General features: G+C 45.8%; 1 protein-coding gene across 1 annotated transcript in view; it reads left to right on the forward strand.

Annotated features, from left to right (window-relative positions):
* LOC129845255 (MICOS complex subunit Mic25-like) overlaps positions 1-24225 on the forward strand; it is a 77208-nt gene that overhangs the window by 41041 nt on the left and 11942 nt on the right. Inside the window, exon 6 of the mRNA XM_055913129.1 lies at positions 18468-18551. Within this exon, the coding sequence (XP_055769104.1) occupies positions 18468-18551 (84 nt within the window). The remainder of the gene's footprint in view (positions 1-18467; positions 18552-24225) is intronic.

A 24225-nucleotide genomic window follows, 5' to 3' on the forward strand; every position in this document is an offset into this window, starting at 1 on the left:
TAAAACCCATTCCCCCCGCGACGTTAATAAAACCCATTCCCCCTGCGACGTTAATAAAACCCATTCCCCCTGCGACGTTAATAAAACCCATTCCCCCTGCGACGTTAATAAAACCCATTCCCCCTGCGACGTTAATAAAACCCATTCCCCCTGCGACGTTAATAAAACCCATTCCCCCTGCTCCTAGACATTAATAAGACGTTTCCCCCTGACTTCCCACTTCTCTCTGCTTCCCTTGTGTAACTGTATTCCCCTAAGGCACAGGCGTCAAACTCATTCCACGGAGAGCCGAGTGTCTGCAGGTTTTTACTCCTCTCTTGTCTTTGATTGATCTGTTAAGGTCACTGATTAGTTAGGAAGCCCTCTCGCCTGGTTGTCTAAGTCTTTAATTGGACACAAATTTAAAGGAAAAAACTAAAAGCAGCAGATACTCCCCCATGGAAGGAGTTTGACACCCCTGCCCTAAGGTGTACTGCCGCCACGGTAATTTTAAACTAGGAAGCGCCAGGCATTGTTTATTGTTCTCTCAGCAGGCAGCAGCCTATAGCTGGGGAACATGCCACTGTGTGAAGGCTCACGTGTGTTCTGCCACTCAGGCGGATGTGTGTGTTAAAGTTGGAGGCAACATGGATAGAATGGGTTTCATTATAGAAAAAAGTCTTCAACTGTAGTACAGTCTTCTATAACCGGATGCCATGGAGTGGTTGAAAGGACGTGCGTTTTTTGATGGGAGTTTTCACTCTCGTAGAAATGAATATTTCATAACAAAAGCACGTCAAACAGTCCCGTTTGTTGTTGTTGATGAGTAAACAGTATGTTATTCAAGTGGAGTATTTTGCAGCCATTTGATGGTTAGTATCTCAGTCCTGAAGGAATGATGGGTTAAGTTCCACACAAAAAACACATAATTATTAATCTTGCTGATATGAATATGTGTGATGCCTGTGTAAGTTTTAAGCAAACCAGCACAGTACTTGACCAGTAGCAGTATGAATATTAGGCTAATCCACTTCAGTGTAGTCTAATCATGCTGTGAATGGTAACCAATGAGGAAGAGAAAAGGACATTGACATATGACATACGCCACCAGACAAAACAGGTTCACAGTCTGCATGTCCGTCCATGTGTCTGCTCCTCAATGAAATCTCAGACTTCGCCATCCCTTTTTGCTTTTCAACGATTCTTGCCCTCCGGAGTCGAAAACTCTCAGAACAGCCAATCAATCACGAGCCACACCATTCCAGTCCAGACACAGGCTCAACCCTAAGGCAGACATTTCAATCAAACCCAGAGTCATCCATCTTGAGCTCCACGGGTCCACACATTTGTGATTTGTCAAAGAGTCCCCCTCAAAAAAGCCCTCCTTTTAAAATATACGCTTAAGAAAGTGTAAAATGGCCGCCCTTTCTTCACTTCCGTTAAGAAGTCGGTGGAATAGCAGCAGGTGTTTGCTTTTTTCATAACGCCGTCACCAGTCGCATTGCTTTTATGTGACGTGAAGAACAAACGGTGGTTGATTTCGAGACAGTTATTTGAAGGCTCCTCTGAACAGAAATATAGAATGGACCTCCAAGCCTGTGGATTGTTATCCCATCTCATATGTTGCATCCAATTATACACTCCTGTTGTTTATCCTCCCACTATAACTGAATGGATCACGATTACTGTTGTCATAGTTGTCAGTATCTTATTATCTTGATGATGGCAGTCTGGTGATATAATGGCAGTCTGAAGCGCTAGCCAGGTTATATCTCTGTCTTTGTCTGCCCTATCAATATAACCAGGCTTTAATGTGAGTTGGCATGAAGTCCTTTCTTCTCTAGCTAACAGTGGGGTTTAATGTAACGCGTGACGACTGCTCTCCCTCGGTCTCCCTCAAGCCCATCTTCTCTCCCTGCCAGCGTAAAATCTACCTATGCTCCAGTTAAACTGTCTTCATTTGATGCTCGGCTGGCCTGAAAATGACTTCTGTTAAGCTTACACAACCACCACCCCTCTCCCACTCTTCTCTCTTCCCCTTTCTCTTTCTCTCCTTCCCTCTCTTCCTTAATAAAAGTGCCGTCTCCAGCAAATGTCCCCTTTTGCAAAAACGTGTACTTCAAATGCTGTTGCGTTTTACATACAGCCTACTGGGCCCTGCTGATAATGGACCACCATTTAATTTCCCAGGTATTAGAGGAGACTTGCTGGGTTTTGAATTGGATGGACTTGTAGGTGGCATTTGAAAAACAGCGTTCCCACCAGGGAGCAAGAGAAATCCATGGAGCAAATCCAGTTCCATGTCTTTAGTTTGGAGTCAGATAAAGAGGGGAAGAATCCAGCTCCATGTCTTTAGTTTGGAGTCAGATAAACAGGGGAAGAATCCAGCTCCATGTCTTTAGTTTGGAGTCAGATAAACAGGGGAAGAATCCAGCTCCATGTCTTTAGTTTGGAGTCAGATGAACAGGGGAAGAATCCAGCTCCAGGTCTTTAGTTTGGAGTCAGATAAACAGGAAGAATCCAGCTCCATGTCTTTAGTTTGGAGTCAGATAAACAGGGGAAGAATCCAGCTCCATGTCTTTAGTTTGGAGTCAGATAAACAGGGGAAGAATCCAGCTCCATGTCTTTAGTTTGGAGTCAGATAAACAGGGGAAGAATCCAGCTCCATGTCTTTAGTTTGGAGTCAGATAAACAGGAAGAATCCAGCTCCATGTCTTTAGTTTGGAGTCAGATAAACAGGGGAAGAATCCAGCTCCATGTCTTTAGTTTGGAGTCAGATAAACAGGGGAAGAATCCAGCTCCATGTCTTTAGTTTGGAGTCAGATAAACAGGGGAAGAATCCAGCTCCATGTCTTTAGTTTGGAGTCAGATAAACAGGAAGAATCCAGCTCCAGGTCTTTAGTTTGGAGTCAGATAAACAGGAAGAATCCAGCTCCAGGTCTTTAGTTTGGAGTCAGATAAACAGGGGAAGAATCCAGCTCCAGGTCTTTAGTTTGGAGTCAGATAAACAGGGGAAGAATCCAGCTCCATGTCTTTAGTTTGGAGTCAGATAAACAGGGGAAGAATCCCGCTCCATGTCTTTAGTTTGGAGTCAGATAAACAGGGGGAGAATCCAGCTCCATGTCTTTAGTTTGGAGTCAGATAAACAGGGGAAGAATCCAGCTCCATGTCTTTAGTTTGGAGTCAGATAAACAGGGGAAGAATCCAGCTCCATGTCTTTAGTTTGGAGTCAGATAAACAGGGGAAGAATCCAGCTCCATGTCTTTAGTTTGGAGTCAGATAAACAGGAAGAATCCAGCTCCATGTCTTTAGTTTGGAGTCAGATAAACAGGAAGAATCCAGCTCCATGTCTTTAGTTTGGAGTCAGATAAACAGGGGAAGAATCCAGCTCCATGTCTTTAGTTTGGAGTCAGATGAACAGGGGAAGAATCCAGCTCCAGGTCTTTAGTTTGGAGTCAGATAAACAGGGGAAGAATCCAGCTCCATGTCTTTAGTTTGGAGTCAGATAAACAGGGGAAGAATCCAGCTCCAGGTCTTTAGTTTGGAGTCAGATAAACAGGGGAAGAAGACTACTACTACATGGTTTAATACGAGAGGCAAATCTGCTCCGCTTGCATCCAATAGAATATAGTCTGTCTTGTGACAGACAGACTGTCACAATAATGGAAAGGGGTATGCTAGATTTGGTTCTATGCTAGTTAGTTCTGCGTTCCCAGATGAGAATATATGTCTCTTTCAGAAACCTCTTCAACTGTATATTCCTTAACCTTGTGCGCTATGGTTGCGCATATGTAACATCTGGAGTTAGGTTTAGTCAGTCATGTTAGCAGTGTGTCCTTGGTTTTAGCTGTCAGTCATGTTATCAGTGTGTCCTTGGTTTTAGCTGTCAGTCATGTTAGCAGTGTGTCCTTGGTTTTAGCGGTCAGTCATGTTAGCAGTGTGTCCCTGGTTTTAGCTGTCAGTCATGTTAGCAGTGTGTCCTTGGTTTTAGCTGTCAGTCATGTTAGCAGTGTGTCCTTGGTTTTAGCGGTCAGTCATGTTAGCAGTGTGTCCTTGGTTTTAGCTGTCAGTCATGTTAGCAGTGTGTCCTTGGTTTTAGCTGTCAGTCATGTTAGCAGTGTGTCCTTGGTTTTAGCTGTCAGTCATGTTAGCAGTGTGTCCTTGGTTTTAGCGGTCAGTCATGTTAGCAGTGTGTCCTTCAGAAGCCAGTCAGTCTGTCTCATTCCTCTGCCACTGGAGGTGCTGCTCTTTCTGCTAACCTGCCTCTCTTTATCTGGGGGACTCACAAGGGCTTTATGTGTTGGAGTCCAAAAGTGTGTGTGTGTGTGTGTGTCAGCGCTATTAGGCACCTGACATCCAATCAAAGGATATGAATCCCTGCTGTGTGTGTGTGTGTGTGTGCGTGCGTGCGTATGCCACATTTTCTCTCTGGGAGTGCCTGTTGACTAGCCATGACTTACTGCCCACTGTGCCCTGGTCCATCCAGACATCCAGACTGTGATGCCCACACGCGGTGCCAATGTGTCAGCGCCAGTATTTGGTCAGACAGAGGTCAGACCTAATTGGCAGGACCTGTGGCTGGCACGGGCAGTGGCGGCTGCGGCTGCCTCACCCCAGCAGCTAATTGGCATGGCTGGCTGCCAGAAAGCGGGCAGCTGATCTATGGCTGGCTGGGATTGATGGATGAATGCAGGTGTCAGGAAAGCTGCTTTCTGACAGAGCGCTTGTAAAGTCAATTTACAGCCTCGGAAGCAACGGGCGGCTGCAGTGCGGGTGATGTTGAAGTATTTTTGAAACGCTAGTTATTGTAGAAGTGTCTGAAGCTGAGATGGAATCAGAATCAGCCTTGCTCAAGAGGGATCTGGAAACAGATGGTGTATGAATATTTTTCCTCACCTTTTTGTTTTGTTATGCGTTGTCTTTTTTGGCGTTTTACATTAGAAGAATCTAAAATTCTCTTGGCAGATTAATGGCACAGAGTAACAGCGTGGTTATTAAACTGCTCTGATAATTGCTGCAAGCCCCATGAGACATTGCCCGCCGCTCCTTAATTGTCTAGCTGTTGAGTGTCCGAACGTTAGGGAAGCGAGCAGGAGTGAGAAGTCTAGTGGGCCAGATGGGTCACTGTTCTGTTAGTGTTAAGTGTGTGTGTTGCGCAGTGAACTCCCTCGTACACCCAGGCGACCAGCGTTCGCTCCGCACTCTCCGGGCTTGTTTGTTAGCTTGTTTTTTCCTTCTCGCTTCTCCCTCATGGTTTAACTGCAGGATAAATCATATTAATGAGTCTGTTTGGAAGTGAACAGTTGGCCTAGCTAATGACACTAGATCTTTTTAAGGGGAGAGAGTTATGTGGAGGTTGCAGGGTGTACACCAGAGGTATTGGAACCATATGGAGAGGGTGAGGAAGTGCTGAGGTATTGAGTGATGGATGGGAGAAGAATGGACAGATGTAGAAGGGAGGGAAACCAGAGGTGAATAAGTAACGTGGATGAACACACAGCAAGCGAGTAAGAAAGTGAAAGTGGAGGTCTATTGAAGCAGTCAGCCAGCCAGTGGAGGTCTATTGAAGCAGTCAGCCAGCCAGTGGAGGTCTATTGAAGCAGTCAACCAGCCAGTGGAGGTCTATAGAAGCAGTCAGCCAGTCAGTGGAGGTCTATAGAAGCAGTCAGCCAGTCAGTGGAGGTCTATAGAAGCAGTTAGCCAGCCAGTGGAGGTCTATAGAAGCAGTTAGCCAGCCAGTGGAGGTCTATTGAAGCAGTCAACCAGCCAGTGGAGGTCTATTGAAGCAGTCAACCAGCCAGTGGAGGTCTATAGAAGCAGTTAGCCAGCCAGTGGAGGTCTATAGAAGCAGTTAGCCAGTCAGTGGAGGTCTATAGAAGCAGTCAGCCAGCCAGTGGAGGTCTATTGAAGCAGTCAGCCAGCCAGTGGAGGTGTATTGAAGCAGTCAGCCACCCAGTGGAGGTCTATTGTAGCGGTCAGTCAGCTACCCAGTGGAGGTCTATTGAAGCAGTCAGCCAGCCAGTGGAGGTCTATTGAAGCAGTCAGCCAGCCAGTGGAGGTCTATTGAAGCAGTCAGCCAGACAGTGGAGGTCTATAGAAGCGGTCAGTATGGTGATTTTTCAGTAGCATATTGTGAAGTAATAATGTAATGAAACAGAATCATTAAAAGCTTTAAAGGAACCTGTAACCACACCTGTATAGCATAACAAAAGCCAATATACAAAAGAAATAGACACACATTGTAATCCAGATGCATGCCTGGATAACAAATGTCATAAAAATTAATGTACTTATGACTATAGCCTGGTGGGTGCTGATATAATCTATATAATGAATTTACTTGTGACTGCAGCCTGGTAGAGGCCCCTATAATTTTTTTAACCAAACTGTCAGTTGCGCCACAAATATAATCGGTTCAGTGATTTATAGAGGCGGGGAAAAAGCCTGCCTCAAAGAAGAACTACGGGTGTGAAAACAATAGTGGCGCGAAGCCAAATATAATTGATCATTAACATAAGGAGGAGTAACTGTATGTGTTGTAAGGATGGAAACTGTATAAAAGGAGTGTGCCGAGGCTGGGAAGACAGTTGATCCATGGACCAGCTCGGCTTGTTACTTTGTAATAAAGTCTACCTTGAATTCACAAGTTCCAGTATCTGAGAAATATTATTGGACCAATATTTCTACGACATCAGGCAGTGGAGGTCTATTGAAGCAGCCAGTGGAGGGCTATTGAAGCGGCCAGCCAGCCAGCGTAGGTCTATTGTAGCGGCCTGCCAGCCAGCCAGCGGAGGTCTATTGTAACGGCCGGGCAGCGGAGGTCTATTGTAGCGTCCAGTCAGCCAGCCAGCGGAGGTCTATTGTAGCGGCCTGCCAGCCAGCCAGCGGAGGTCTATTGTAGCAGTCAGCCAGCGGAGGTCTATTGTAGCGCCCAGTCAGCCAGGGGAGGTCTATTGTAACGGCCGGGCAGCCAGCCAGCGGAGATCTATTGTAGCGGCCTGCCAGCCAGCCAGCCAGCGGAGGTCTATTGTAACGGCCGGGCAGCGGAGGTCTATTGTAGCGTCCAGTCAGCCAGCCAGCGGAGGTCTATTGTAGCAGTCAGCCAGCCAACAGAGGTCTATTGTAGCGTCCAGTCAGCCAGCCAGCGGACGTCTATTGTAGCGGCCAGTCAGCCAGCGGAGGTCTATTGTAGCGTCCAGTCAGCCAGCCAGCGGAGGTCTATTGTAGCGTCCAGTCAGCGGAGGTCTATTGTAGCGTCCAGTCAGCCAGCCAGCGGAGGTCTATTGTAGTGTCCAGTCAGCCAGCCAGCGGAGGTCTATTGTAGCGTCCAGTCAGTCAGCCAGCGGAGGTCTATTGTAGCGTCCAGTCAGTCAGCCAGCGGAGGTCTATTGTAGCGTCCAGTCAGCCAGCCAGCGGAGGTCTATTGTAGCGTCCAGTCAGCCAGCCAGCGGAGGTCTATTGTAGCGTCCAGTCAGCCAGCCAGCGGAGGTCTATTGTAGCATCCAGTCAGTCAGCCAGCGGAGGTCTATTGTAGCGTCCAGTCAGTCAGCCAGCGGAGGTCTATTGTAGCGTCCAGTCAGTCAGCCAGCGGAGGTCTATTGTAGCGTCCAGTCAGTCAGCCAGCGGAGGTCTATTGTAGCGTCCAGTCAGTCAGCCAGCGGAGGTCTATTGTAGCGTCCAGTCAGTCAGCCAGCGGAGGTCTATTGTAGCGTCCAGTCAGCCAGCGGAGGTCTATTGTAGCGTCCAGTCAGCCAGCCAGCGGAGGTCTATTGTAGCGTCCAGTCAGCCAGCCAGCGGAGGTCTATTGTAGCGGTCAGCCAGCCAGCGGAGGTCTATTGTAGCGGTCAGCCAGCCAGCGGAGGTCTATTGTAGCGTCCAGTCAGCCAGCGGAGGTCTATTGTAGCGTCCAGTCAGCCAGCCAGCGGAGGTCTATTGTAGCGTCCAGTCAGCCAGCGGAGGTCTATTGTAGCGTCCAGTCAGCCAGCGGAAGTCTATTGTAGCGGTCAGCCAGCGGAGGTCTATTGTAGCGGTCAGCCAGCCAGCCAGCGGAGGTCTATTGTAGCGTCCAGTCAGTCAGCCAGCGGAGGTCTATTGTAGCGTCCAGTCAGTCAGCCAGCGGAGGTCTATTGTAGCGGTCAGCCAGCCAGCGGAGGTCTATTGTAGCGGTCAGCCAGCCAGCGGAGGTCTATTGTAGTGGTCAGTCAGCCAGCGGAGGTCTATTGTAGCGGTCAGCCAGCGGAGGTCTATTGTAGCGGTCAGCCAGCCAGCGGAGATCTATTGTAGCGGTCAGCCAGCGGAGGTCTATTGTAGCGGTCAGCCAGCCGCTGCGTCGGCAGCACCAGCGTGAGGTCCCAATGTCACCAGCACATCCTGAGGGCATCCATTTGTTTTTCTCTCTCTCTTTTTTTTCTTTCTCTGTCAACCCCTCCATTGTCTTCCCTCACTGCATCACTTTGACCCTCTGCAGATTGTTTCCCCCCTCTTTCTTTCTGTTGTTCCCAGTCCCCCTGGGGAATCTCTCCTCCTGAAGGCAGTAAACCTGTTCCTTCACGTCATACAGTGTGTCCTCTACACTCAGGTCAAGGCCTGCGTCCCAAATGGCACCCTATTCCCTACATTTTGCACTAGAGCTCAGGTCCAAAGTAGTGTACTTTTTCATGGATGAGCTGCCATTTGAGACACAACCGGGGAGTTCTCTGCCTCCCCACCACTCTGTATCCCTAGTGTCTTTTTCTCCCCATTGTTGTGGATGGCTCCTTATAGCCCTGGCCCTAGTTTGGTCTTTGTGTGGTTGTTGTCCACACATCAGGACCACGGAGGTAATGAACAACCAGGGCCTCCTCAGACACTAGCGCCTGTTGAAAGTGACAGATTGGTGGGATCCTCCTGAAGTCCCCCCCTTTCCACAAGCCCCTGGGGAGCCGAGACGGAGATGAAGGCAACTCAAACGCAGGATTATCAGTCAGGATTATCAGTCAGGATTATCAGTCAGGATTATCAATCAGTCGGTTTACAACACGAGTGGCTGATCAGCTAATGACTCAATGTAATATTGATCATTTTACCAAGCATGAGCAGTTCAGTGATATTCCTTAAAGTGTTCCAAATGGATGGAAATTAATTGAGTTATGTTCCTAACTAGCCTAGACGTTTTAGTTATGGTGTTCATTAGGAACATGGCATCTTGCTGAAAAGCACCCTAAAGTAGTCCTCTATCAATACCAAGGCACATATTTCTCTTTAAAAATGTCTTTATTCTTACTATTTTCTGCATTATAGAATAATAGTGAAGACATCAACACTATCAAATAACACTTAGAATCATGTAGTAACCAAAAAAAGTGTTAAACAAATCCAAATATATTTTACTACTTCAAAGTAGCCACCCTTTGCCTTGACAGCTTTGTCTTCACTAATATTCTCCAATGTAGAAAACAGTAAAAATAAAGAAAAACCCTTGAAAGAGTAGGCGTGTCCAAACTTTTGACTGGTACTGTATATGAAACACATTCCATTTCAATGTGCTTGAATGTGCTTTGCTATCTTTTATTATGAGCCGTTCTCCCCTCCGCAGCCTCCTGTGGTCTGTATTGATCTTAATGTCACATAGTGAGACACTAGGGGCAGCAGGGTCTAGGTGAGACACCAGGGGGCAGGGCCGGGGGGTAACATCTTTCTATCAGCCCCCATCAGTGATTTAAGGACAGCTGCTGTAGACCAGGCCTAATGTGAGCTCTACTCACAGCCATTGAGCTAGTGACTGAGGAGCGAAAGTTCATTTTTATTCACTGTCCTTAAACAAGCACACACACAAAGCACACACGCCCTCTGTCCTGCCCAGGTCTGCCCTTTGACCTCCAGAGGCATCCTTATCCATTACTCACTGCTCCAGACTGACACACACGGTGGGACAGACACTTAGGCCTGTGGGTCTCAGCCACACCTCGATGACGTTCGTGTGTGTGTGTGTGTGCGGCATCCGTGGCGTGCTTGCATATGTCGGGAAAGTTGAATGAATTAAATGTAACTCTCCTTTGTGTGTGAGGGGCAAAGGGAGTTTCCGTTGATTACTGGCCATCGTATATCTGCCATCATTATAGGTGTCCTATATAACCTGTCCTAGAGAGAGTAATAGCTGGTGATGAACTTCACCGCTCCTCTGTAGAACTCTGCCTCTTAAGTCTAATTAGCAAGGTGGTAGAATGACTTTAGTGGGGAGAGTCAATGGACTCCTAACAGAAGGGCTGCTCTCTCCTGATGTTTAAGAGCCACTCAGTGTAATATGTTGCTGTAATGCTGCCAGTAAGAGAGACATCGTATCCTCTGCCATCATGTTGATTTGATCTGTGGATGATGCCATTAAAGGTGGTGGTGGGTGATGTGGTGTATTGGGTTTAGGAGGTGGTTTGTGTGTGTGTGTGGGTGGGTGGGTGGGTGGATGTCTAGTGAATGGAGTGTGGGAAAGTGTTTGTGTGCATATCTGTGCATGGTGAATGAAGTGTGTGTGTGTGTGTGCGCATATCTGTGCATGGTGAATGAAGTGTGTGTGTGTGTGCATATCTGTGCATGGTGAATGAAGTGTGTGTGTGGTAGTGAAGTTGTTTGTCGGCACTGCTCGTTTGTTATTGATTGACTAGTCTTCAAATATTCACCTCGTCCAAATTTGACAACCCAAATTCACCTCTCTTTCTGCCATGTTCATCCATATTCATTGACCTGCACTGGACACCCTCTTTTTCTCTCCCCCTCTCTCTCTCTCTCAATCTCTCTCTGTCCCTCTCCTCCCTTCATCTCTCACTTCCCTCACACCACCTCTGTTCCTCAGCCGATTGACACCAGCCAGCGGTCACATTGGCCTGACCCCTGCCCCTTTGCCTGCTGGAGTGGACAGGGCACTGCATCAGAATTAGTTTGTCACCGGGCCCTGTCAAGCAGCTCCGTGATGTATGGGCCCCACCGTGCAACTCTGACCTGTGTGTTGTACCGGTCATTTAGATGGGCTGCCTGAGTGAGAGAGCATTGATTATGATGTAGTGAGGGATGGGGCCAGTCATAGACAGACTCAGCAGTGGTCAAAGACTGAGAGAAGGTTGTGGAAGAAGTGGTTCCAATTTAGTGTGCTTTGTTTGCAATGCCATCATATACAAGGCTGTCATCAAAGCGTTATGTTAATTAGTTCTGTAATTGTAGCTAAACCGAGGGAGTTATCTTTCAGCGTGTGCAAAAGTTGGGAGAGCGTATGAATACTGACTAGAAATGGTGTGTACATGCTTATGAGGTAATGCAGGTCTCCATCACGTTCCCTAACGCTCTCAGCTCTCAATGCGGCAGTTATTTTTATTTCCGCTCTTTACCTTCCTTTAGAAGTCTTTAAAGAGTGAGGGAGTTGGAATGAAAGTCGGCTCCTGACACAGCACATTGTGCTTGTGACACACACACACACACACACACACACACACACACACACACACACACACACACACACACACACACACACACACACACACACACACTGTTTGCATTTTTGCCCCCTTCACACAGCAGCCAAACTGCAGCACTCTGCTAATTAAAAAACATGGCTGCCTCTTATTTATTCGCCGGCAGCTAATTGATATTCAGCGAGACGTTGAGCCCCCTAAACGATGTTTAATCTGACCATAGGGTCTCTAAGGCCTGCTCTGTCAGCCAGATGCAGACAGTATGGATACAGTATGAGAACAGTTTGTGTAACTACTGTACCTTCACTTTGGTGTCATGTCCAGGGATGGTTTCCCAAACGCATTGTAGCACCTAGATCACGTTTCATCCATTTAGTTTAGTAATTAAGAGGATCTTAGTGCTACGATGCTTTTGGGAAATCAACCCTGGACATGGTCCCAAACAACATGAGAGGATATGTCTATTTTAGTTCCTCTTGGTCTTTACTTTTCTCTCTCTTTATTTCTTTCTCTCTCTTGCTCTCTTGGTTCTCACAACTTCCTCTCTTTCTCTGTCCCTCCTGAGTGCCACATGTCAGAGGAACGGTGGCCAGCCTGACGGCTCACTATGAGGGCCGGGCCACATGTCAGAGGAGCGGTGGCCAGCCTGACGGCTCACTATGAGGGCCACATGTCAGAGGAGCGGTGGCCAGCCTGACGGCTCAATTGGAGGGCCACATGTCAGAGGAGCGGTGGCCAGCCTGACGGCTCACTATGAGGGCCACATGTCAGAGGAGCGGTGGCCAGCCTGACGGCTCACTATGAGGGCCACATGTCAGAGGAGCGGTGGCCAGCCTGACGGCTCACTATGAGGGCCACATGTCAGAGGAGCGGTGGCCAGCCTGACGGCTCACTATGAGGGCCACATGTCAGAGGAACGGTGGCCAGCCTGATGGCTCACTATGAGGGCCACATGTCAGAGGAGCGGTGGCCAGCCTGATTGCTCACTATGAGGGCCGCGCCACATGTCAGAGGACCGGTGGCCAGCCTGACAGCTCACTATGAGGGCCACATGTCTGAGGAGCGGTGGCCAGCCTGACAGCTCACTATGAGGGCCACATGTCAGAGGAGCGGTGGCCAGCCTGACGGCTCACTATGAGGGCCATATGTCAGAGGAGCGGTGGCCAGCCTGACAGCTCACTATGAGGGCCGGGCCACATGTCAGAGGAGCGGTGGCCAGCCTGACAGCTCACTATGAGGGCCACATGTCAGAGGAGCGGTGGCCAGCCTGACGGCTCACTATGATAAATCACCTTTTATCCAACCTTTTCATTCTCCCTCACTCTTCCCTTTTTCAAGTTTGCTTCCATTTTCTTTCTTTCTCCACTTCACCCCCTTCTCTCTCCCCCCTACAGCCTTTTCATTAGAGGAACAAAAGGGGATCGGTGGTCATGGAAGTCTGTCCCATTGTTTGGGCTTTAGTATGATTAGATTATCTTTAGGGCCACTGAATGGGGTTAATCAGTGGGAAGTAATCCTGACTGTGTGTGTCGTCTGAATTAGGCCATATGAACTACTGTAGTCCAAAGAGACACTCTTAACACCTGCTACACGATCACACACACAGAGAAGAAAAACAAAGTCCCTGGACACATTTCTGTCACTGCTTCCCTTTTTTAATGTCCCTTTTACTACGCATTTCTCTCTACCCACTCTGTGAGCACAGCTGCTCTGCTGGGTGTGTGCTGTGTGTGTGTTTGGGATCAGTTTGTGTGTTGACGTGTCTGAGCCATGTTTGTGTCTGGGCGTGTGTGTTTCTTTTGTCTTTCTCCATCTGTAATCATGGTGATACAAAGTCCTACCCGCCCCTCTCAGATGTCTCAAGCTTGATTGAGCTGTGGAAGGGAGACAGTGTTTTGGCACACAGGTTTGGGCTGCCCAGTACGCTATTACATTTCATGGAGCACGTCTTCTGACAGTCACGCATTGCACAGCTCAGTCAGTCAGTCAATTTAGTTCAATCTTTCTGTCAGTCAACTTAGGTCAGTCTTTCTGTCAGTCAATTTAGTTCAGTTAGTCTGTATGTCTTTCAAGTCAGTTAGTCAGTCGTGTCTGCTAGTCTGTCAGTCAAGTCCGTTAGTCAGTAAAGTCACTCTGTATTTTAGTCAGTCAGAATAGGTCCCATATAGGCTATTGAGACTGTGGCTTCACTATAATAATATCTAATATCTACCCACCACTGCCCTCGCTTCATACTCGTCGCCAAACCCACTGGCTCCAGGTCATCTACAAGACCCTGCTAGGTAAAGTCCCCCCTTATCTCAGCTCGCTGGTCACCATAGCAGCACCCACCTGTACCCAACACGCGCCTCAGCAGGTATATCTCTGGTCACCCCCAAAACCAATTCATCCTTTGGCCGCCTCTCCTTCCAGTTCTCTGCTGCCAATGACTGGAACGAACTACAAAAATCTCTGAAACTGGAAACACTTATCTCCCTCACTAGCTTTAAGCACCAGCTGTCAGAGCAGCTCATAGATTACTGCACCTGTACATAGCCCATCTATAATTTAGCCCAAACAACTACCTCTTTCCCTACTGTATTTATTTATTTTGCTCCTTTGCACCCCATTATTTCTACTTTGCACATTCTTCCACTGCAAATCAACCATTCCAGTGTTTTACTTGCTATATTGTATTTACTTCGCCACCATGGCCTTTTTTTGCCTTTACCTCCCTTATCTCACCTCACTTGCGTGTAGACTTATTTTTCTACTGTATTATTGACTGTATGTTTGTTTTACTTCGTGTAACTCTGTGTTGTTGTATGTGTCGAACTGCTTTGCTTTATCTTGGCCAGGTCGTAATTGTAAATGAGAATGTGTTCTCAACTTGCCTACCTGGTTAAATAAAGGTTAAATTAAAAAAAAAAAATAATAATAATATGCAATGGAATTCTGACTGACCCTGAGCCTCACAACGGCCCTCAGTAGAATAGTAGCTGTCGCCTTCACAACGGCCCTCAGTAGAATAGTAGCTGTCGCCTTCACAACGGCCCTCAGTAGAATAGTAGCTGTCGCCTTCACAACGGCCCTCAGTAGAATAGTATTTGTCGCCTTCACAACGGCCCTCAGTAGAATAGTAGCTGTCGCCTTCACAACGGCCCTCAGTAGAATAGTAGCTGTCGCCTTTACAACGGCCCTCAGTAGAATAGTAGCTGTCGCCTTTACAACGGCCCTCAGTAGAATAGTAGCTGTCGCCTTCACAACGGCCCTCAGTAGAATAGTAGCTGTCGCCTTCACAACGGCCCTCAGTAGAATAGTAGCTGTCGCCTTTACAACGGCCCGTAGTAGAATAGTAGCTGTCGCCTTCACAACGGCCCTCAGTAGAATAGTAGCTGTCGCCTTCACAACGGCCCTCAGTAGAATAGTAGCTGTCGCCTTCACAACGGCCCTCAGTAGAATAGTAGCTGTCGCCTTTACAACGGCCCTCAGTAGAATAGTAGCTGTCGCCTTCACAACGGCCCTCAGTAGAATAGTAGCTGTCGCCTTCACAACGGCCCTCAGTAGGATAGTAGCTGTCGCCTTCACAACGGCCCTCAGTAGAATAGTAGCTGTCGCCTTTACAACGGCCCTCAGTAGAATAGTAGCTGTCGCCTTCACAACGGCCCTCAGTAGAATAGTAGCTGTCGCCTTCACAACGGCCCTCAGTAGAATAGTAGCTGTCGCCTTCACAACGGCCCTCAGTAGAATAGTAGCTGTCGCCTTCACAACGGCCCTCAGTAGAATAGTAGCTGTCGCCTTCACAACGGCCCTCAGTAGAATAGTAGCTGTCGCCTTTACAACGGCCCTCAGTAGAGTAGTAGCTGTCGCCTTCACAACGGCCCTCAGTAGAATAGTAGCTGTCGCCTTCACAACGGCCCTCAGTAGAATAGTGGCTGTCGCCTTTACAACGGCCCTCAGTAGAATAGTAGCTGTCGCCTTCACAACGGCCCTCAGTAGAATAGTATTTGTCGCCTTCACAACGGCCCTCAGTAGAATAGTAGCTGTCGCCTTCACAACGGCCCTCAGTAGAATAGTAGCTGTCGCCTTCACAACGGCCCTCAGTAGAATAGTAGCTGTTGCCTTCACAACGGCCCTCAGTAGAATAGTAGCTGTCGCCTTCACAACGGCCCTCAGTAGAATAGTAGCTGTCGCCTTCACAACGGCCCTCAGTAGAATAGTAGCTGTCGCCTTCACAACGGCCCTCAGTAGAATAGTAGCTGTCGCCTTTACAACGGCCCGTAGTAGAATAGTAGCTGTCGCCTTCACAACGGCCCTCAGTAGAATAGTGGCTGTCGCCTTTACAACGGCCCTCAGTAGAATAGTAGCTGTCGCCTTCACAACGGCCCTCAGTAGAATAGTAGCTGTCGCCTTCACAACGGCCCTCAGTAGAATAGTAGCTGTCGCCTTTACAACGGCCCTCAGTAGAATAGTGGCTGTCGCCTTTACAACAGGACTCAATAGGTACAGTGGTTATAATGGCTTTGACTTGACCTCAGGGCTGGTGATGGTTACAGTGGAGAATTGTGAAGGAGGAATGTGTGTGTGTGTGTGTGTGTGTGTGTTCAATGTGGATTTGAATGTGTATATAGATGTAGGATCTTAATTGAATCACTCTTTTGTTGCTGAGAATTTGCAGGAAATGCAGATGAGTTTCGTGATTTCCATAAATTAAAGGTGCTCTATGCAGAAATTGCTCCGCCATTTCCTGGTTGCCAAAATTGTCATAGTAAGCCTAAGTTCAGTTTGTGACAAAACGAGCAAGTATAGTGTAGAGCTCTCAAACTCAACTTTAGAAGTCAGTTCCATTGCATCTTTTAATTGTTTCCCTCTAATCAGGGACTGATTTTAGAGCTGGGATACCAGTAGTGTGGAATGAATGACCAGATAGAATAGAAAAGCAGCAGGCTCCAACCCTCATAGGGTAAGTGTTGAATACCCTGGTGTAGACAGGAAAAGTTACTTATTGCAGCTTTAACTGAAAACCCACACTAACACACAGTTATATTAACAGTATTGCACTTTTCATGGAGCCTACTTTTGTCCAGCTAATAGCCTAACCACCAATCAAGCAACATTATGGACTAAACGTTCATAAGGATTATTTTAGCTGAGACTATAGATCAAATTAAGATCCTACATCTATGTGTGAAAGATGGAGAGCAAGTGAGTAAACATGAGTTTGTGTTTGCTCAAGCATAAAGCGTTGTGGCGGTCAGTCACTCCCAGTTTTTGAATACTAAATAAGTTGAAATTTCATTTTGAAGATGTTCAACGTTTTATCAGCACTCTGCTCTCTGCCTTTCTTCCTCTCGTTCTCTTTAAATGCTTCCTGTCTTCAGGAGATTACACGGAAGGTAAGACTGGAGCTCGGAGCTCCCCATCTCTCGCTCTCTCTCACTCTCTCTCTCGCCTCCCATCTCGCTCTCTCTCTCGCTCCCCATCTCGCTCTCTCTCTCGCTCCCCATATCGCTCTCTCGCTCCCCATCTCGCTCTCTCTCTCGCTCCCCATCTCGCTCTCTCTCTCGCTCCCCATCTCGCTCTCTCTCTCGCTCCCCATCTCGCTCTCTCTCTCGCTCCCCATCTCGCTCTCTCTCTCGCTCCCCATCTCGCTCTCTCTCGCTCCCCATCTCTCTCTCTCTCGCTCCCCATCTCTCTCTCTCTCTCGCTCCCCATCTCGCTCTCTCTCTCGTTCCCCATCTCGCTCTCTCTCTCGTTCCCCATCTCGCTCTCTCTCTCGCTCCCCATCTCGCTCTCTCTCTCGCTCCCCATCTCGCTCTCTCTCTCGCTCCCCATCTCGCTCTCTCTCTCGCTCCCCATCTCGCTCTCTCTCTCGCTCCCCATCTCGCTCTCTCTCTCGCTCCCCATCTCGCTCTCTCTCTCGCTCCCCATCTCGCTCTCTCTCTCGCTCCCCATCTCGCTCTCTCTCTCGCTCCCCATCTCGCTCTCTCTCTCGCTCGCCATCTCGCTCTCTCTCTCGCTCGCCATCTCGCTCTCTCTCTCGCTCGCCATCTCGCTCGCCATCTCGCTCGCCATCTCGCTCTCTCTCTCGCTCGCCATCTCGTTCTCTCTCTCGCTCGCACCCCATCTTTCTCTCTCTCTCTCTCTCTCGCACCCCATCTTTCTCTCTCTCTCCCTCTGTATAGGGTCTTGTGTAGGCTTTGAGGTTGATTTCCTCAGAGCTGACAGTCTTGTATCATAGGGGAGATCAGCTGGAGTCAGATGGGTGTTTATTGAAGGTCACTGTAGAAAAGAGCAGTACTGGTATCACAGGGTCATAAATAAAGAGAGCAGGCCTTCCATTGTCCTGGTCTGATGCTATCTCCCCTGTCAGACTGCAGTGTGGCTACACACACACACACACACACACACACACACACACACACACACACACACACACCGGTGTCCTTGAAAGTAGCAGAAGGCAATGAGTGAGAAGGCTGTCTCTTGGCATCCCCCATCACTTCCCAATAACCCATGCCCCAATAACCCACGTCCACATCCACTCATGGCTCTGGTAATGGAAAGTGTGTTGTCCATTTTTTCTGTTCTGTATCCCCTGTAACTGCTGTTGACTGAGTTATCCCGAGTGTGTCCTGTGTCTCTTCTGTGTCCATGGTTGACTGAATGCTCTTGTAATGTCTCCTCTCTCCTCCTCTCTCCTCTTCTCTCTCCCCTCTCTCCTCTCTCCTCTGATCTCCTCTCTCCTCTGATCTCCTCTCTCTGATCTCTCTTCTCTCCTCTGATCTCTCTTCTCTCCCCTCTCTCTCCTTTCTCTCCCCCTCTCTCCCCTCTCTCCTCTCTCCTCTGATCTCCTCTCTCCTCTGATCTCCTCTCTCTGATCTCCTCTCTCTGATCTCTCCTCTCTCCTCTGATCTCTCTTCTCTCCCCTCTCTCTCTTTTCTCTCCTCCTCTCTCCTCTGATCTCTCTCCTGTCCCCTCTCTCCTCTTCTCTCTCTCCTCTGATCTCTCTTCTCTCCCATCTCTCTCCTCTCTCCTCTCTCTTCTCTCCTCTCTCTTTCGTGTGTGTAGGCCAAGCAGCTGGAGCTCAGAGACCAGGAACTGAAGAAACAGGATGCCTTCTACAGGGAACAGGTTGCCAGGCTGGAGGACAGGGTAAGCGAATACTATCACCCAGCATACTACTTAGTACACTACACAGCGCATTATACAGTAGTGTTCTATACAGCCCACTACGCAGCACGTTATACAGTAGTGCTCTATACAGCCCACTACACAGCACGTTATCCAGTAGTGCTCTATACAGCCCACTACACAGCACGTTTTCCAGTAGTGCTTTATACAGCCCACTACACAGCACATTATCCAGTAGTGCTCTATACAGCCCACTACACAGCACGTTATACAGTAGTGCTCTATACAGCCCACTATGCAGCACGTTATACAGTAGTGCTCTATACAGCCCACTACACAGCACGTTATCCAGTAGTGCTCTATACAGCCCACTACACAGCACGTTATACAGTAGTGCTTTATACAGCCCACTACACAGCACGTTATACAGTAGTGCTTTATACAGCCCACTACACAGCACGTTATACAGTAGTGCTTTATACAGCCCACTACGCAGCACGTTATCCAGTAGTGCTTTATACAGCCCACTACACAGCACGTTATCCAGTAGTGCTCTATACAGCCCATTACACAGCACATTATCCAGTAGTGCTTTATACAGCCCACTACACAGCACGTTATCCAGTAGTGCTCTATACAGCCCACTACACAGCACGTTATCCAGTAGTGCTCTATACAGCCCACTACACAGCACGTTATACAGTAGTGCTCTATACAGCCCACTACACAGCACGTTATCCAGTAGTGCTCTATACAGCCCACTACACAGCACGTTATACAGTAGTGCTTTATACAGCCCACTACACAGCACGTTATCCAGTAGTGCTCTATACAGCCCACTACACAGCACGTTATCCAGTAGTGCTCTATACAGCCCACTACGCAGCACGTTATCCAGTAGTGCTCTATACAGCCCACTACACAGCACGTTATCCAGTAGTGCTTTATACAGCCCACTACACAGCACGTTATCCAGTAGTGCTTTATACAGCCCACTACACAGCACGTTATCCAGTAGTGCTTTATACAGCCCACTACACAGCACGTTATCCAGTAGTGCTTTATACAGCCCACTACACAGCACGTTATCCAGTAGTGCTCTATACAGCCCACTACACAGCACATTACATTTACATTTAAGTCATTTAGCAGACGCTCTTATCCAGAGCGACTTACAGCCCACTACACAGCACGTTATACAGTAGTGCTCTATACAGCCCACTACACAGCACGTTATCCAGTAGTGCTCTATACAGCCCACTACACAGCACGTTATCCAGTAGTGCTCTATACAGCACATTATATCTCATCAGCATACACCCTACTTAAAACAGCTTGTTTCACTCCACTCAGCATTACACTGTAACACACTACACCATACCGAGTCTGCATCACACCTCACACCATCTCTGCTGCCTGAGGGAATGTTTGATAGAGAAACAGTTTTCTCTGCAGCTCTGCGTCCTCCCTCCCTCCCTCCCTCCCTCCCTCCCTCCCTCCTCTCGCTCTACACCATAAGCCTCTACGGTGTTATCAGACTAAAGATGAGGGGAAACATCTTAACACTTTCTCTCCCTTTTGCTCTGCCGCTGCTGTCCAACTGGCCTTGGTGTCCGTCCTCAAAGTGGAAACCTCACGCTGCTGCCAGTGTGATCTCTCCCTCTTTTCTCCCCCTCCAGCTAAAGATGAGAGGTCAAATCACACACAGAGAGAGAGACACACCTTACACACAGTGTGAGATGTGGCCCGTACAGACAGACCATGCTGCTGTTCTCAGTCAGATATGTCCTTTAGGGAGGGTATGAGGGGTCAAATACCTTGTTTTGTCCACTTAAACTGACACCCCCAAGCTGTTTTCCAATGTGTTGTCCCCTCTAGATAGGGACGAGAGGTCTAATACTTTGCTTTGTATAAGTTTGTCCCCTAAAATCTATTAGTCTTCATGCTGTTCCCAGTTGGGTTAGTGTCCTAATGAAGGGAATAGGGGTCCAAACGGTTTGTCTCCTTATGTACAATGTCATACTGATTTAAGTCAGATATGCACTCTAATGAATAAGAAAGCCCACACATGCACGCACACACACAATCCGCATCGTAGTGGTGGGGACAGGGGTCAAACACTTTGTCTGCTAAAAGATTTGCCTCCCTACCGACAAGCTCACTCAACTCCATAAGACATCTCTTCAAGCTGGGAAAGAATAGAGCAACAATTTGAATGTACCAACACCCTCACAGCACCCAAAGACAACCCTAAAGGAGTTGGTGGTCAAACTATTTGTTTACCAAATGCTAGGGCCAGGTGTTGTTCCTGGGCAGATCACGTACATATGAAAAGTCCTGGTCCTATGGAGAGTTGGGACAGTTGACAGTTACTTGGAGTATCTCTGTGAAGTAGTAGAGTGGAGAGGAGGTCTTATTTAATGATGCTTGACAAGTCTGGCCATCAATAAATCATTAACAAAGAATAGCAGATCAATATCAACAACCCTTGGAAACACTGTAGCAACAACATAATAAACCACTAGTTAGAAATACTATAGCAACAACATAATAAACCTGTAGTTAGATATACTATAGCAACAACATAATAAACCTGTAGTTAGATATACTATAGCAACAACATAATAAACCTGTAGTTAGATATACTATAGTAACAGAATATTAAACCTGTAGTTAGAAATACTATAGTAACAACATAATAAACCTGTAGTTAGATATACTATAGTAACAGAATATTAAACCTGTAGTTAGAAATACTATAGTAACAACATAATAAACCTGTAGTTAGATATACTATAGTAACAGAATATTAAACCTGTAGTTAGAAATACTATAGCAACAACATAATAAACCAGTAGTTACAAATACTATAGTAACAACATAATAAACCACTATAGAAATACTATAGCAACAACATAATAAACCACTAGTTAGAAATACTATAGCAACAACATAATAAACCACTAGTTAGAAATACTATAGCAACAACATAATAAACCACTAGTTAGATATACTATAGCAACAACATAATAAACCAGTAGTTACAAATACTATAGTAACAACATAATACACATGTAGTTAGAAATACTATAGCAACAACATAATAAACCTGTAGTTAGATATACTATAGCAACAACATAATAAACCAGTAGTTACAAATACTATAGTAACAACATAATAAACCACTATAGAAATACTATAGCAACAACATAATACACATGTAGTTAGAAATACTATAGCAACAACATAATAAACCACTAGTTAGATATACTATAGCAACAACATAATAAACCTGTAGTTAGATATACTATAGCAACAACATAATAAACCACTAGTTACAAATACTATAGTAACAACATAATACACATGTAGTTAGAAATACTATAGCAACAACATAATAAACCAGTAGTTACAAATACTATAGCAACAACATAATAAACCTATAGTTAGATATACTATAGCAACAACATAATAAACCACTATAGAAATACTATAGCAACAACATAATAAACCTGTAGTTAGATATACTATAGCAACAACATAATAAACCAGTAGTTACAAATACTATAGTAACAACATAATAAACCACTATAGATACACTATAGCAACAACATAATAAACCTGTAGTTAGATATACTATAGCAACAACATAATAAACCTGTAGTTAGATATACTATAGCAACAACATAATAAACCTGTAGTTAGATATACTATAGCAACAACATAATAAACCTGTAGTTAGAAATACTATAGCAACAACATAATAAACCTGTAGTTAGATATACTATAGCAACAACATAATAAACCTGTAGTTAGATATACTATAGCAACAACATAATAAACCTGTAGTTAGATATACTATAGCAACAACATAATAAACCTGTAGTTAGATATACTATAGCAACAACATAATAAACCACTATAGAAATACTATAGTAACAACATAATAAACCTGTAGTTAGATATACTATAGCAACAACATAATAAACCTGTAGTTAGATATACTATAGCAACAACATAATAAACCTGTAGTTAGATATACTATAGCAACAACATAATAAACCTGTAGTTAGATATACTATAGCAACAACATAATAAACCACTATAGAAATACTATAGTAACAACATAATAAACCTGTAGTTAGATATACTATAGCAACAACATAATAAACCACTATAGAAATACTATAGCAACAACATAATAAACCTGTAGTTAGAAATACTATAGCAACAACATAATAAACCACTAGTTACAAATACTATAGTAACAACATAATAAACCTGTAGTTAGAAATACTATAGCAACAACATAATAAACCTGTAGTTAGATATACTATAGCAACAACATAATAAACCTGCAGTTAGATATACTATAGCAACAACATAATAAACCTGTAGTTAGATATACTATAGCAACAACATAATAAACCTGTAGTTAGATATACTATAGCAACAACATAATAAACCACTATAGAAATACTATAGCAACAACATAATAAACCTGTAGTTAGAAATACTATAGCAACAACATAATAAACCACTAGTTACAAATACTATAGTAACAACATAATAAACCTGTAGTTAGAAATACTATAGCAACAACATAATAAACCTGTAGTTAGATATACTATAGCAACAACATAATAAACCTGCAGTTAGATATACTATAGCAACAACATAATAAACCTGTAGTTAGATATACTATAGCAACAACATAATAAACCTGCAGTTAGATATACTATAGTAACAACATAATAAACCTGTAGTTAGAAATACTATAGCAACAACATAATAAACCTGTAGTTAGATATACTATAGCAACAACATAATAAACCTGCAGTTAGATATACTATAGCAACAACATAATCAACCTGTAGTTAGATATACTATAGCAACAACATAATAAACCTGTAGTTAGATATACTATAGCAACAACATAATAAACCTGTAGTTAGATATACTATAGCAACAACATAATAAACCTGTAGTTAGATATACTATAGGCCCATGTCCATGTGATGTAGGAATAGGAGAAAACAGAATTAACCTGTTTGGGAGGAAGACATTTTCACAGTGACGACAGAAGAAATGGTTTTAGCTTTATTTTAAGGCGATTGTGGACTCCTTATCTGGTACAATGTTTGATTGAAAACATTGGAATAATGTTTGGTTAGATTGGTTGTTAGATTACTGTAAGACTATCACACAGTAAAGACTGCAATGCTGATGGCACGAAGACATGAGCAGAGATGAGTTGATGAAAGTCATGAGAAATCCAGTTGACTGGAGAACAGTTGGTGCCATGCTGCTGTGTGTAGGATCCAGTGGGAGCTGTGATCATAGAACTGATCTGAGACTAGTGCTACTACTAACGTAAGCTCTTATTGACCTGACAGGTGGTCATCCATCAGCTATATGGTCCCAGCTCAATATCCCCACACTGTGACAACAAATCACCTTTACACGTCATGAGGAGAGGGAGACGGGGAGAGGGAGGAGGGGGAGAGAGGGTAAAAGAGAGGTAGGGAGAGGGTGGATAGAGGGTTGAGCGAGAGGGAGGGATGGATAGGGAGTGAAAGGGGGCTGGTGTGAGAAGAGGGGACAGGGGAGTGCATGTGCTGAACACCACCTAGCTTCGGTCCTATACATTTATAGAACAGTATTAATGTGATAGATATGATCAATGCCACCGGCC

This window comes from Salvelinus fontinalis, unplaced genomic scaffold (assembly GCF_029448725.1).
Source record: "Salvelinus fontinalis isolate EN_2023a unplaced genomic scaffold, ASM2944872v1 scaffold_0257, whole genome shotgun sequence".
In the NCBI taxonomy this organism is placed as follows: domain Eukaryota; kingdom Metazoa; phylum Chordata; class Actinopteri; order Salmoniformes; family Salmonidae; genus Salvelinus; species Salvelinus fontinalis.